The sequence below is a fragment of the Pavona decussata genome, unplaced genomic scaffold (assembly GCF_977016875.1).
Source record: "Pavona decussata unplaced genomic scaffold, jaPavDecu1.1 SCAFFOLD_381, whole genome shotgun sequence".
Classification (NCBI taxonomy): domain Eukaryota; kingdom Metazoa; phylum Cnidaria; class Anthozoa; order Scleractinia; family Agariciidae; genus Pavona; species Pavona decussata.
This window is the reverse complement of record NW_028145755.1, coordinates 1,019,604-1,035,671: the sequence shown is the minus strand read 5'-3', so window position 1 is coordinate 1,035,671 and position 16,068 is coordinate 1,019,604. Positions and strand designations below refer to the sequence as shown.

The 16,068-nt window shown below is 38.3% G+C and overlaps 1 protein-coding gene and 1 long non-coding RNA gene across 2 annotated transcripts; one reads left to right on the top strand and one right to left on the bottom strand.

Annotated features, from left to right (window-relative positions):
- The first annotated feature begins 703 nt into the window (after positions 1-703).
- On the top strand, positions 704-12,795 carry LOC146451983 (potassium channel, subfamily K, member 16-like). The gene is made up of 6 exons (XM_085098210.1): positions 704-731; positions 3,057-3,938; positions 6,567-6,762; positions 7,986-8,178; positions 9,143-9,335; positions 11,115-12,795. The coding sequence occupies exons 2-6, from the start codon at positions 3,639-3,641 to the stop codon at positions 11,409-11,411; spliced, it is 1,179 nt and encodes a 392-aa protein (XP_084954336.1). The 5' UTR covers positions 704-731; positions 3,057-3,638; the 3' UTR covers positions 11,412-12,795.
- A 987-nt stretch (positions 12,796-13,782) lies between these two features.
- Positions 13,783-16,060, bottom strand: LOC146451982 (uncharacterized). Its single transcript, XR_014859839.1, has 2 exons — positions 15,500-16,060; positions 13,783-14,601 (listed from the first exon to the last, which is right to left on the bottom strand). It is a non-coding gene; the product is annotated as an uncharacterized LOC146451982 (long non-coding RNA).
- Positions 16,061-16,068: the final 8 nt, after the last annotated feature.

The window sequence follows — 16,068 nt, the reverse complement described above, 5'->3', positions numbered from 1 at the left end:
TAGTTTGAAGTAATTATTACAATTGTGGCGAAGTTCCAGTTTGAACATAAAGTAACGTAAAATACAGCGGACAACAAGAAAACAAAAAACAACAGTGTTCGTGTGTTCTCGGACGCATTCGCATTCACCTTCTGCACCTTTATTTGCACATTTGAATATCCTAGATATTTTTAAAGTGAATTCCCTTTGGCAAAATTTATGCTTTCCTATCACCAACGTTTGCTGCCCTCGCCCCTTTTATATTTATTTCCGACTGGTGGTCAAATTCATAATTATGATACTAGCACCTCAGCTCATTTTCGACCTCACACCTGCCGAACTAATATGAAACAATTTACTATACTCTTTAGGGGGCCAAAAATATGGAATGCTTTGCCATTATCAATTACGTCTTCCCCTAGTCTACCCACTTCTTACTTTTTTTTTTTTACTATTATTATTCACTCTAAACTTATGTATGATCCTAGTTTATTATTCACTGTAACTTTCTATGATCGGTATGTCGTGGTGAATGAATAAAATAAAATAGATAAATTCGCTGTGCGTCTTCGGACTGACTTCGTGTTTTCGGAGTCGTCCGCTGAGTTTGCCATAACGAATGCGATCATGACACCTACCCCCGCCCTCTATCACTTCAGCTGTATACACAACAAGAACAAGTCGTTGTCCTTAAAAGTGTGACATGGCAGTGAACTAGCTGTTGTGTGATCCAGCGCTTACTTCACTCGCAGGTAACTAAGGAACTCTTCTTTTTTTTTATCCTTTTCTTGCCCCTTTCTAATTAAGTTAAACTGCAATCTTTACAAGAACCTATTTGTAACTTAAAATCGATTGTTTCCTGACGGCAATTTCACAATTTTTCATTTGAAATATATATTTTATAAATGCTATTTGCATCTGTCGAAATTGGCTATATTTAAAAATAATCTACATTTCGCCATCGGTAACTGCCCAAGAATATATTTAGATAAAAGTGCGAACAAAGATTAGATTGCTAATTCTTATTGCATTTTCAGGCCACTTCAGATAATCATGGTGCGGCGGACATAAAAGAATCAGTTATCGGTTGCTTTACAAAAGCAACTGAATATCAAATTGAAAATTCCAGTTATAATATTTAATATTAAATTTGCATCCAATTTTAAATTCAACAAAGAGACATACTATTTATTTTTATTTCCAATACTAATACGATTAAATACTAATCACAATTAAATACTAGCCACATTCTGATCACGAGACCAATAATTTCGGCCCTAAAATCTGCGTTTGAGTTTTGACTTGTTGAATTTATTTAAAATAGCAAACTGTGAATGGGCATTTAGAAAAAAATAATCCTCTTATGTAGTTGGATGTTTGCAAATATTTGTTTTAAATGCACAAAGAAATGTTATTTTACTTTCAGTCGAACTGACAAACGTGGCACCGAGTCGCTTTTATTTCTATTCAGTATTCTGTCGCTGTTCTATTTGAGTAGACTTCTCTCCACTCATCCTCTCTTTAAGCCGACTTGCTAACAATTAAGTTTAGTTAGGGCCCCATTACATGGCGAATTTCAACTTGGGCTGAAATTTTGGCCCGATTTGGGGGGTTGAGATTTCTTTGCGATTCATGATGGATTTCATCACAAACGCAATTAAAATTACGTTGGGTGGAATTAAATGAATATAAGGCGGGGTGAAATTTTAGTTCGCGGAGGGGGTTGAGATTTCCTCATGATTATATCATGAATTTCAGCCCGGGCGCAATTGAAATTACGTAGGCTAAAATAAAATCAAGATAAGGCATTTTCAGTGAATCACGTTAATTCTGCATGCCCAAGTTCGCTTTTTAGCCTGGGCTGAAATGTGATTGCATTTACATGAGATTTTTCAGTCCGTTTGACTGGACTGAAAGTTCCAGCCCGGTTTGAGCTAACGGGGCTGGAACCTTCTCCATCGTGATGTTTCGGTTTCAAATTCTTTTCTCAGAGATTTGTTTACTGAAACCTGGCTGAAATCTCAGCACCCCTAAGCGGGCTGAAATTCGGGCCCTTATTCATCGTAAGTATTTGTATTAACCTTGTTACTGCTAAATTCAACGAGTCGACCAAAAAGGCAAATGGATGCCAGAAAGCCGGTCATTTTCTAAGCGTCGTCTCTATACAATAAGTTACATCCAGGTCATTAATATCGTGCAATCAAGGCCATAACTTGAAAGTCTCGTTTCACGGACATCGACAGAAAGATAAAGCTTATAAATAAAGGAAGAGTTTGTTAGCTGTTTTGGCGACTCTTTTGGTTTTCTCTTAGTTCAGTACTGGGAAAAGTTGCCACCCAATGATTGAGCAAAGTAAAACTTTTGTTCACATAATGCCAACTGGCGGACAAGCCATTTTTCGTCGAGTTTTGCAATAAAACAAGGACAGCAGTTTAAACAAAAACGAGCGAAGCAAGAGAAGATGAAGCACTAATTTCAAAGAAGCGTCTTATATCCTGAAATTAAAAATTGTCTTTTTTCCTGTCTTTTTACGCATCAGTTTCGGGAGAGGAGGGGGAGGGGGTGCGGTTGGACTCTGTTGTTAAAGTCAGGAAAATATCCATTAGCTTTTTGTTTTCTTAAACAAGATTTTCCACCAGAGCATCGTAGTTTTTCTTCTTTTTTTTTTTTTTAATTTTGGCGTGAAAAATCACTGTGCACATATGTGAACTTTTATAACATGTCAACAAATAAGAATCTTGAAATAGCTTTCAGAACAAGAATTTTGGGTGGACTACTTGTTAATTAACTGTAAATCATTTCCTACTATGTTTGCGATCGTCGGAATACTATTTTCTTAAAAATATCAAACCAAGACTTCTCAATCGTATTTTTCGTTCTCTTTCTCAAAAATTCATGAAATTCACAAGTCTGTGAGAACAATAATTCCGCGCGGCAATTGTGGAAAATATTGTGGCGCGCATTAATTTTTACAAGATAAACAAGACAATTTATCACGGCAAATTGGCATATGTTATGCTTCTCTTGTGTTTGCGCTTGATAATACATTTGAATTCATAATTATAATATCGTTGCAGGATTCCACGCAAAGGCAAGAAAGAGAGAATTTCACGAGGCATGTTGTCCTTGATGTCCTAAAACGGAGTACGCACGAAAGAAATGTTGAGTGCAAGTTTCATGCGCGAAGTGATTTTCGCTGATTGGACGTTGTATGGTGGATTTTTAACGTGAACTGCGAAGGCGCTAAATAATTGTCCGGGACATGATTGAGGAGTACAGATTGAATAGTTTATCTGGTTGAATGCGTTTTTAACAATTCCATGGGATGTGGTTGAATTGCAGAGTCTTGCTCCAATGGTTTTTAAATCTGAAAGGATAGGACGCGTTGCTGTAGTTATTTGGGAACTCGAGACTTCGACTCGTGTGAATGCAAGTTGGCCGTTTGAAATCTTTCTTGGATTGGAAGTTCAGGTTAAAAACCTGTCAAGATTACACACGCTCGAGGAAACCGTGTTATGAGGACAACATCAACAGTGTCAGTCACGTTTAAATATTAGACGAGTCTCAAAACTTTTCTTAATTTAAACTTCGAGCCGAAACAAGCCTTTACTGTACTTTGAGAAAACTCGTGCAGTGCCGCGTTCTAAACAACTCTGAAGATGCCGAAGTTATTCAAAGGAAAAGACAACGAAGAGCCTGAGGAAGGAGATCGAAAGAAAATCCTGCCAAGTATGAATTTACCGAGTATAGACAGAACTAAATTGAAGGGATCTTTGAAATGCGTGAAGTGGATACAGAAAAAAATCCAAAAGAAAGGAGCCGCTTTTCCGCTGTTTATGATTTTACTGAACGCCGTTTATCTTACCCTTGGAGGCCTAATTTTCATGGTAGTTGAGAGGCAACCAAAAGTTGTTGTAAATACGTCGCAAGAATTGGTGGAAATTTTCGATGTTTTGAAGGTAAGGTTAGTTGCTGCGAGGCTTACACGCGCGCGATAATTTTGGCGCAATTTCTAAAAATGCTTTGCGCGGAGTTCGGTTGCGTTAGAGAAAAGTGATCATATTTTCGACTCACCCGTGCCAGGGTTAGACACAATTCAAAACTAAGAAAAGTTTTTTGATCATTTATTATTTAGCACTCGTTTCAATACGGATAAAAACACAACAAACAAAGATGAGTCCCTCAACATAACTTGTGTGAAGTAGACCATCTTGTTCAATTTAGAAACACATTTGAAAAACTTGAATTTCTATCTTATCTTACGGAGAGATTTTATTACTACCACTGAAGGTAAATAACATGGCATACATTAAACGAGATCTAAGATTTTCAGAAGAGAATTTCATAAGATGGGAGTTAGGTCTTTGCATTTTTAATAAGGCATCTTCCGTTACGCTCATGACCTTGAACAAAGAATGGTTCAATTCTTCAGTTCTTCTCATGCAAACCTTTTTAAAAATCCGTCCTAAAGTTACCTAAAAAAAAAAATTCCGTCGACTGAGGTACGTTGCTTGCTTGCGGCAACTTTAGAGGGCGCAAATTTTTAAAGTTTACAACTTGAAGGGGATTTTTTTGATTAAGGAACTTGCCACAACACTTCAAAGTATGCAAATTTTCTTTCTTTGCTTAATGGTTATCAATTCCCCCGCAGTTGAAGCATATTTTTACTAGTAAATACCCTCCCTTATCAACTTTAAAGCTTTCTAGTTTTTGTCATTAGAAACATTTCAGACCCAACACTTGTTCCCTACGAATCACTTCATTGCAAAGATATATCTTTGCGGAATCTCAGTGGACTTTCCCTCTTACTTTTCAATTTATATGTAAAACTGTGGAATTCTTAGAAACAAAAAGAGTCGGCAGTACTCAGCCTTTAAAAGAAGGCTTTTATCCGCCCCTTCTTGACTAAAGAGTCTTAAATCAAAAAATAATCGATGCCAACATATATACATAAAAAAGTATTGGCGCCGTACGTTGTTCAAATGTGCTTTTGCGAAAGGAAGTTTTATCGTGGTTTTTTCTTATGAAAACATCACCTTATCAATATTTAAAATTTTCAATTAAAGCTTATTCAGAGAAAGACCAATATTGTAATATAGACATGCCCCACAATGGATCTCCCCAAAACATTCCATCTCTAAATTGCTAAAAACCATTTTCGTATTTTTTGTTTACTTGCGTTCAACAAAGATAAAAAGACATAAAACGATGGGGAGTCACACTGCGACAAAACTTGGTCCTTGTGTTGTATGGAGCTTTCTAAGTGGAAATCTTTTAGTCTATTTTAGAGTCTTATTTTATATTATGGAAAAGACAAAAGGAAACAGTGCGATTAAAATTCTTTGAATTCCTTTGTGGTACGCTTGAGAATTAAGAGTATACGCTATTGTTCAAATTTAAACCTTTTGCATCGCCTATGTACGCCCTTTGTCCATTCTTCATCTGGCCTCTTTCTCTGTTTAACTAAGGCTAAAACTTGTTTGCAGAAATCCGGATGAAAACCCGGATGAAAATACCTGAAAGATCTCGCGAATGCGAAGAAAAAGAGAGCAAAAACTTAGAAATTAAAGTTAGAAGAGGTTATACCACATAAGAGAAAAGATAATCGATTATCGTTGTTGTACTGTATGTGACTGACTTCGCATGACAAAAATATCTCAACCTTTGTTTTGTTTCTGTAATTAATTGACATGTATAAAACAAGATAAAACCAGTTTCGGTCAGTTTCAAACCAGTTGCACGACATGAATTTGCCTCAAGCGAGGTTTCCCGCTCTTTTCTGAGTTCTCATCGGTTTGATGTGATCGGTCAGGAACCGAATAACTACGATTTGGAATTTCTATAGTCAGGCATTTGAAATCCACTCTGAAGATACCTTTACATGTGTTATTTTATATACAGCTTTCGCTGCACTCTCACGACAATTTCTCTCGTCCAAGGCTGCAATCTTAAATCGCACGCGTATTCAGTAGAACAAGCTGCAATTTCCGCGTGAAATCACTGTATATTTTCTGATAGACCACTGAAAGTTTGCATTAAGTTTCAAACAAGTCCGAAACTCCTGCGATGTCACAGCAACAAATCGCGCTGAAATTGCCTCTAGTTACACAGGTAACTTGAAACTACAATTTGAGCGCAACAACAGTCGCTTTGCAAAAGTGCGAGAAAAAATTGCTCCAAAATGGCATTGAAACTGGCCTCAATCCTTTAAGCCCTAACAGTAATCAGCATCAAATTTCTCCTTGTAATATCAATTCTTACTCAACCCCTGAGGTCATGAGAATTAAGGATATGATCACCCAAGGTGAATTTTCTTAATAATTTAATAACTTCTCCCCAGTACTTTTACAGGCAAAAGTATGGGGACAAGATAGGAGAATTTGCTTAATTTTGATATTAGGAGTTGAAGGGTTAAGGAAACTACAAACATAAAAACTACACAAAGAGAGGAAATGTGGAAACCAATGAGCAGTTTTCTCAGTTGTGTCATGAAATTTGCCCTAAAAATGTCCGTTATTTCAAAACCAGCCATCACATCTACTTCCAAAGTACTCATTTGTTCCGTTCACTTCTTTCTCTTTTCTCAGAATTCTGATTTCGGCAACAAATCGCTCTCCATGCCTCTGAAGAGTTCGGATTTGGTACGGAACTTAACTTCACAGGATCTAGAGAAATTCGAAGACGTTCTCGCTGAAATAAGCAATCAGCGCGTTGCGGCATCAAAAGCGGAATGGAATCTTTATAACTCTATCTTCTTTTGCATGACAGTGACAACGACAATTGGTAAGTTAGTTAAAGACAATAATACTCACCTTTATAATATACTTTCTTCTTAATACTGTATTTGAAACTAGTTGTCAAACGGACGGGTGACTTGAGATAAATATACAGGGGCACCCAACGGATCATTTCGGTAAATTATCTGTTCGGAAAGCCCTTAATACCCTACAATTTTCTAAAGGGAATTTTCACCCCGAACTTTCGTGATATGGGAAATTTAAGGACTAGTGTTTTCGGATTGATAAAGATGTTGTTTCGGGTACCGAAAAAAGGTCAGCTAAGATTTTCGGAAAGGAAATAAGACCTAAGGTTTTCGGGAAATGGACAAAATACCCTACTAATTTCGAAAAGACTCAAGTTCCCCTAGAATGACCGAACAGATAAAAATATTATAGCGCTGCCTAAAATGAACATATAGAGCTTTAAAGCCACTCCAGATCGCCTAAAATAACGTTTCAAAGGATCTAATAGAAAATTGCCGTCAGGTGCCCCTGAATATACCCGAGCAAGAATAGGCCATTTTCGAGTTGCTGTGAGCCTCATTATGAAAGCGAGGCTAAGTGCGAAGCTTTTCATATGAAAATTAGTTTTATTTGCATATGACTGAAAACTAATTCTCATATTTTATTATGAGAAACAAATTCTCATAATAAAAAACTTTGCACTTAGCCTCCCTTCCATAATGAGGTTCACAGCTACTCGAAAATGCAAGCTGTTTGTTTTTCAAACCCCGAGTTTCTCGTGCAATCCCGAGATGCGCAGAACGTATGCACAGTAATAAAAGGTGGCGGCGTCCGTACTGATTTCCAACTTCGATCAAAAAGATAATGAGCACTAAGTAACGAGAGAGAAGAGCACAAAATAGAACCTAATTTAATGGCCAAACTCCCACGAGTCTCATGTAGCTCGGTGGAAGAGCATCCGAACTAATAAACGGAAGGACAAAGGTTCGGCTTCTGCTGGAAGCACTCAGATTTCCTTTTTACGAGTATGCCTCTGTCACTCACTGAATAATACATCATTCTCAAGACTGATTTAGTTAAAGGAAATGTCTCCAATTTGTTTTTGAAATAACAAGGAAGGTAGGTAGATTGTCTGTTTAAAAGTTTCGACTAAAACGTTGGCTACTTAAGAACCGCACGCGTTGCGTAGCTGAGATTCGTGTTTAAATCAGGAAGGTGTAAAATAATTGCTAACTGGGATTCTTTTTTTCCCCTCTTTTCCAGGTTACGGAAATTTGTCCCCAGTAACTGCCGGGGGCCGCGTCATTTGCGTCATCTACGCATTACTAGGAATACCGCTGACTTTAGCACTGCTGGCTATCGTCGGTAAAATTTTGGGTGACTACATCAACGACGCATGCGCATGGATGTTAAAGTGGTACAGAAAAGTGCACAAATCTTACGAATATGAACGAACGTAAGTTTAAATTATCTCGTATAGTTCGTCGATCGAGGAGATTGCTTTCGGAATAACACTTTAGAGCATTGATTGAGAAGAACAAACAGAAACTTCATTTAGCAAGAGTATTTTGATTGTTTGTGCTACGAAATTCAGTTTTCATATTGTTATTTAAAACTCATCATTTTCTACAAATAATCTATGTTTGGAGAACAAATTGACCAAGACGCGTTTCCCTTAGTGCTTAATTGCATAAACATTGTGTGTACATGAGTTCTTTCAATTTGGAAAAAATGTCATCATTCTCTCAGAATGGGTTCACACTCATTTTCGCATGAACTTGCATTATATTCACATAGACAGCCGAACAACAAAGGGGTCAAAATAGCAATAGCTCACCATTCACTATTATCGAGTCTTTGTAAGCAATACTAACGCTTGTTATCAAATCGGTGGTCGAGTGAAATGATGAGCAGGTCCTTTCTTGATTGTCTAGAAAGCGACCTTAAAGGAGCAGGGATGGCGCAGTGATGAAAGCACTCGCCTTCCACCAATGTGGCTCGGGTTCGATTCTCGGATTGGGCGTCATTTGTGCAGGGTTGAGTTTGTTGTTGGTTCTCGTCTTAGCTCCGAGAGGTTTTTCTCCATGTACTCCTGGTTTCCCCTCTACTCAAAAACCAACATTTCGAAAATCCAATTCGATCTGGAATCTGAGGACCACAAGTTTATCAGTCGTAAGACTGTTAAATGTCACCCTCGCTAAACAAACTTGATCGATTGATTGATTGATTGTTTGTTTGATCGGACAGAGCAGAAAGGCTCCAGCGAACAAACGAGCCGGAGAAAGAACAAATTAATGCACTAATGACACAGTAAAACAATGGATCAGAAAATTAACTCTGCAGTGTAGACATAACATTTTTTTTGTGAGTTAAAATACAAACTTCTTACATGCAATCTTGATTTGCTCAACCCTTTTCAGTGTTCAGGAAGGCGATGAAGGTCAAGTGGATGCTCCTCTCTGGATGGGATTATTAATACTGTTGATATTCACCACTAGCATGGCTGGCCTCTTTTGTTGGATCGAAGGCTGGGATTTTGGGACCTCGCTGTATTTTCAGTATATCACGTACCTCACAATTGGGTTTGGAGACGTGGTACCAGTGAAAGAGGAGGTAAGGTTAAACTCCCCAAACTCGGTGCATTAGGATGCTAGTTTCTAAAGCAACTGGGGTGCTGCGTCATTGGGGAGTGGAAACGAATGTTTTGTTTTATCAACAGAGTTGATAAAGTAATTTTGCTAGCGTAAAGAGATTTGAGTGCCGACGTTTCAAGCCCTTCGTCAGAGCGAATCCCTGAATGACCCTGAATCCGAATGATTCGCTCTAAAGTTCGAAACGTCAGCACTCGAAAGTTTTTACAGTGGCCAAATTACCTTATCGACTGTTGACAAAACCAATAGACCATTACTGAGTTGCTTTGAACCTCATTATGAAAGCGAGGCTAAGTGCAAAGTTTTGGTTATGAAAATTAGTTTTTATTCATATGCAAACAAAACTAATTTTCACATGAAAAGTTTTGCACCTAGCATCGCTTTCATAGTGAGGTTCACAGCAACTCGGAAAAAGCTTATTCTCAAAATGCGGGCAAGTGCGCGTTTTTCACATTACAGCTCTGAAATTCTAGCCCATTATGCAAAATACTGGTTTCTATACGATCGCGAACGATCGACCACTCAACAGTGATCAGTGACTGGAGTAAACAGATGTGGAAAAAATGACGTGTGTTCAGTGCAACCTCGTTCCCAGGGAAGAAGAGAGAAGATCCTGGAAACGAGGTTGGATTCAGTGATCGAGTGATCAGATATGTTACCGATATTTGTATGGTCTGATCAGTTATATACATACACATACATAAACTTTATTTATATACGGTATCGAACTTTTTACAGTTCTAGCGTTCTTACACGTGAACAGCTAATTTCCGTGTTGAAAAACTATGAAAGAGATAAAACTTAGGGATGCCAAGCATCAACAATGAGAACACATGTCTTCGGAAAATGTAAAGGTCCTTCGTTCAATATGATCGCGGACGATAGCCCAATTCTATCATTTGATTATTTAATTTACTATTTTGTTTTTCAAATTCGCCACTGGTGGGTAAACAGACAAGAAGACATTGTATCTCTTACTAATCTACCCAACCCAACCCCAAGTGAAAATTTAAACCAACCCAAAATGGCACAAGAGGATGAAGAAGAATAAGAAACTAAACTAGCTTAGCCTGCGTAGCTGGCGGTTTTGGTGGGCGGGAAAGCCGGGCCAAAACGAGTGATGCAGCTGCGGGTGAAATGGGGAGAGAACCGCGACAGTCGCGGCGAAGCCGCGTCAACGAGCGGCTTCGCCGCGAGGAGCCCTCGCCCCATTTACCCGCGGCTTCGCCACTCGTTTTGGCCCTCGTGCCCGGCTTTCCAGTGAGCCCACCCATAAGAACAGGCCACTCGTTTTGGCCCTCGTGCCCGGCTTTCCAGTGAGCCCACCCATAAAAACCGCCAGCTACGCAGGCTAAAACTAGCTAAAAGCTAAACTTAATTTGATAGCCATCAATGGCTATATTTTGCATTAGAGAAAGGAGAACAACCGAGAAATATTCTAACGCGAATGGCGTGTTTCTCAATCCAAAACTACATCCAAAAAAGGAGTTCCAAAGTGCAGTTTTTGCCCAAAGCATACTAACTGGACGTCTAAAAAGCCAAACTTTTCAATCAGAAAAATAAAAATAAAAACATATAAACTTATCATAATGAATTATGTCAATTTAAAATTCAACGTGGGAGGTGTTATTGCCGAAAGCCAAAATCGAGCAAGCAAAAGGAAGGCTTTGCTAGCAGGGTGAGTTATTGTTTGTTGCGAAGTTTGTCTTCAACAATATCTTTGTTTTCTCTCGTACTCCAGCTCGTTTTTGTGAATGTGTTCCTGGTCTTTCTTGGCCTGTCCGTGTTATCCATCACACTCAGCATGATAGCTTCTAACCTCCATCACCAAATGCAGAAGGCTTCGTTTATCGAAAAACTCAAGGAGACCGAAATGTCAGATTCTTCCTTTGTTAGCTCAGCCGCAGGGCTTGGTGACGAGGAAAATGGAAACGGTCACGGGAAAAGAGCGCGGAGAGGGTCTGGGAATGACAGTGCAATCGCCACTCAGGATACAAATGGCGGGAAATCTTACGGAAGCACAGAGAACAGTCCTTGAACTCTTCACTAACATTTGGGCCAGTTTAGAACTGCGGTACGGATTTTTTTTTATGCATATTAAAATTCGAAAACATAAGCTCCTTACCTCCAGTCGTAACCGTGAGAAGTCAACAATTGGATTTCCACTGAACACAGTGAATTAGGTACTTATAATATTAATTTTTTTCTCAGCGTCTTGAATTTTGGCGGTTTCTCCGGCTAGAGGAAAGTTATAATTCCTTTAGAGACAAAATGTATTCATGTTCGTGCTCGTGACTCTCTAAATGGCTCACAAAACCCCTTCAAAGTGCTCTGACCAATCAGAAGAAACATACTGTCCGGTCAACCAATCAGAAACAATCCGCGAATTGTCTTCCCTCGCTTTCCACAGGTCAGCACGTTTTTCCGCCTCAAAAGTTGCACGTTTTTCCAACAAACGTCTCCATGTGGTTGTGATTGGAGGGATGTGATACTTTAGAGTTTAGCTTTGGCAATTGCCTTAACTCCCTTAGTGATAAACTGGAGGTTATTGGCGTTGATAGTGTCTATGCGAATGTCACTAATTGGGAGAATGAAGGGGAAGAATATTTATTTTCATTACCCTTCTTTTTTACTTTGGAAAAATAGAAAAGGTGACTTAATGTTTTTGTTCATTTTTATGACTTATTTTATAGTATAACCATAAATTGAGCAAAAATTAGAGAAACGTGTGCTGGAAATGGTCCTTGTTGTCAAGCAAGTAACGTCAGAGTCTCCAAAAAAATACATGCTCTGGTCGAGGAAATTAGTTTTAAGAAGTAGCTAGTGGCAAGAAAGATCCACGAAGTAGTGGGCTGCGAATTAAGTAGTCATTAATAAGTATTTTATTAAACGTGCTCCCTTATGTCAATTTTTTTAAATTCCTTTTTGAACAAAATTCGTCAGTTATTTCATTGCCCGCGGAGGGCCCTGTAGTATTGTTTCAATAGTAGTTATGTATTACATTTAATAATAACAAGAGATCATGATATATTCCCTTGATCTCTCTCAATTAATAACCGTAACTGTACCCGGCTTATTATCGACAGTATTTCTTGTGTCTTGACTAAATTAATGTATATATCACTCAAGCCCGACACAAAATGAGACGGTTGTTGAAATTTATTTTTGTACCTGGTTCGGCGATGTGAGAACAAAAAAAAAGTGCGTTAGACTTACGCTTTTTGATCAGTTTAGTGCGTGAACAATTAATCAGTCAAGAATTAAGACACTGGATCTAAATATAACAAGTTCGCATATTGTCATTATTAACTATTGATAATAGTGAACTAGCTGGCTAAAAGCTGTTTATAATTCTTTAGGGTAGAAATTGTACTGATATCTATGCTATGAATAAAGGCATATGAAACTCTTTGAAGTAACAAGGTTGAATGTTATTAACTTTTTAAACGTTAGCATAATTTTGTAGCCACAAAGCCGGGGTCACTGAAACCTTTTGGGAACGCCAAAACAAACAACAAACAGCCAAATTGTAGACAGCTTATCTTGGCATCTCTTCATGCAATTTTCAATCAACTTAAGCTTTCAACTCAGTAAATTGCAAACAACATTTTCTCTCCCAACCCCCCCCCCCCCCAACTCCCTTCTTTCTCTAGTGGTCGATCACTCAACAGACATCCCTGCATTGTATAGGGGGAGGGATGGCGGTGCAAGAGGGAACAGAAAATGGAAAATTATCCATGATGTTGATCGTAGCAAGAGTTGAGCGCCGTTCTTTAGCTGCTTCTGGTCTGCTTCTCCGGCTTTCTACTTTGTTGAATGAGAAACGATGAACTCAAGGAAAAGAAAACATGCTTCGGTTCCCACTTGCTAATATAACGGGCAGACAATGTTTACGTAGAGGATTACATGTTCGCCAAGTTGCACATGACTTCCGGCGTGACAAGGTCGACGGTTCCGCCCTGAACGCCCTTAGTAACGCGATCAGTTTTCAGTACCATACAAGGTCATCATTTGAAAAAGCCTAATTCAACCTTATTTTTTTAATTTTTTTTTACCCAAAAGGGTAGCGTTTTTAACGGGTTACCTGATCTTCGTACATTTAACAATTATTCCACGTGTGCGTGTTGGATATGAGATGATATAGCCAACGAGGCTCACAGATCCAACAAGCGTGAATGAAATACTTGTTTTATTTAAAAACAATCAAGAAATATTGCTAGATCTTGTTGATCTATCACAACACAAGACAATTTAATGGTCGCTATTTCTCGGGCATGGTATAATAGCTCATATACCATTGCCGCTAAACCAATCAAATCCCTGGAATTGCATTATACAATGATCCAGTTTTTAATAAACTTCAATAGACAAGCAGTATATACACTGAGCTCGTGTCTCTGACGCAATGGAGGATGAACACGTTTTTCCCAAGATCGTTCACCAGTAAATTTATCTAGAGGTTTTCACGGCGGGTACATTGTAAGCACAAAACAATAAATTATTTTCTTTTGCGAAATAAATTTTATTTTTTAGGAAGCAATTGTTATTATTCTGCACTTCCAACATGGCCGCCATGAAAATCCTCTATATACTTGATACCACTGAACTGACTTTTTTTTTTCCAAATATTTATTTACAGCACTGATATTTACAGTGAAAATTACAGCTTGACAATTTACATGCGAACATTTTCTCGGCTTTACAACACTTTGAAATAGAATCGTCTGACAAAAAAATTCCAGAGATAAAAATTTCTTAGTCACAATAAATATAAGCAGACGATGTTATAATTATTCCTTGTTGTTTTACCCTGATTTTCTTCAGCAGGATTTTACAACAAAGATCGCAAAGCAAGCGATTCATTATTGAAATGTCTTACTATCTTCCCCTTTAAACAGTATTTTTCGGCAGCAAAGACAGCAATTCCAGGATGATTATGGCGCAATTAGACGGAGTAATAAGTCGGAAAATTCTGAAGGGAGACAGGAGAATTCACGACAATTGTCTTCAGTCACGCGTTGTTGATTCAATCTGCGTTGTGTTACATCCGGTAAACAAAGCGTAAGAACGGAAGTAGCTTGCTTCAGCCATTCCGGTTGGTTCCAGCGTGTTTAAGGGAAAGGACATAAAATACTCTTTCCTTCCTCATGTTTCTTCAGTTTCCCCTTCGTCCATAGCGTCATCGGATTCGTTTTCCTCGGTGTCTTCCAAATCACCGCTATCCGGCTCTACAAATAAAAAGTAACAAGAAATACATTTAGCCGCTTCTAGGGTCTTCTAGCAATTGGGCGATGGAATGATGTTTTCCTGCAGAGCCGGCGAAGTAATTTTTCGAAAATTTCGGGCCGTCAGTGAACGGCAAAAATCGCTCGCGAAGTCAGTCTTGCACGGACCAAGTGACAAGCCAAAATTTTGTCGCCTAAAGCTTACTTTCTCTCGATCGAGTTGTGCGGGGTGGGCTACACGTGGTCAGTTTTTGTCGCGCGCTGAATTGTTAACAATGCGTCGCATCCGGCAAGAAAAACAAGGCAGTGTAGATTTATTTTCAGTTTGATATTATTCCATTCCTAATTTTTTTTTTATTTTCGTTTCTTGACAGTTTGAAACTGAGAACGAAGATTGGATACTCAGCTGTCGTAAACAACGAAAATTCAAAGGCGAATATTTGCTTCGAGATCTTTCTGATATTTCCGAGTAGTTAAATGAAATTTGTAAAAATTTTCTAGAAGAGACTGAGAAAAAATTAGAATTTGCTGAAAACGTTAACGTGAATTATGATACACGATCGTCTAAATTCCGGTCCTTAAATGGATGTACTGTAGTTTCAAACATAAACACCTCAAACACGGAAAATATACATCTTATAGCTTAATATGCCAAAAGAGGTTGAAGGTCACGCAAGCCGTTTCTTGTGTAAACTTATATTGACGTTTGAAAAGAAAGAAAAGTGTTGTCCCAAAGTGATCCAATATCAACAAATTAGACGACATTCTAGAGATGAAATCGCACTTACTCGGGCTAATTTCACTTAAACGTTTTTCCTTAGAGCAGGTAAATGCGGATGATAACAGTTTTAAAAAGGAAATAAACAAGATTTAAATAATTATTTTAAAAGGTTGGTTTTACCTGATCTTTTCGGGATGTGGTAAAAATCGGGAGGCTGAAAAGCTGTTGGCCCATTCAACAAACAGGCGATGGAAAACACGATGGCTTGCAATCTTTCTGTTTCAGACTTGTTTTCAAGGAGCTGCTCAATTTTGGGATCCAAGAAACCTTTCATGTTGGATTAAAATTTACTGTTCTTGTGCTTCAAGGATGCCGGAGAAATGTCTTGACCAGTTCGTGCGACTTTCCCTGTGATTTCACTGTGGATTTTTATTAACCACGCAGATATTTATAAGCTGTAAAATTTTGATTTGCTTCTAAAAAAGGATATTAGTTTAGAATTTTAACATCTAAGGACTTACAGGAAGTCATGACCACACAACCCCCTAATCCTTAATAATGGAGCACTCCCACGCCGTCGTTTACCGAAAATGGACTGGTACATGCTGCATTACATGTTATTTTACCGGTGAAACGAACAGCAAAAAATATTCGTATTAAGTGAATTAGCCATATTTTCACATTAGGATTTACCGGTGTCTGGTTAAACGAAACCCATGAACAACAAAGTTCAACATTTTGCATTTTCG

Coding starts and splice junctions, on each gene's coding strand:
- LOC146451983 (XM_085098210.1), top strand. CDS start 3,639: ATGCCGAAGTTATTCAAAGGAAAAGACAACGAAGAGCCTGAGGAAGGA. Junction 3,939..6,566: donor AAATTTTCGATGTTTTGAAG/GTAAGGTTAGTT, acceptor CTCTTTTCTCAG/AATTCTGATTTCGGCAACAA. Junction 9,336..11,114: donor TGGTACCAGTGAAAGAGGAG/GTAAGGTTAAAC, acceptor CTCGTACTCCAG/CTCGTTTTTGTGAATGTGTT.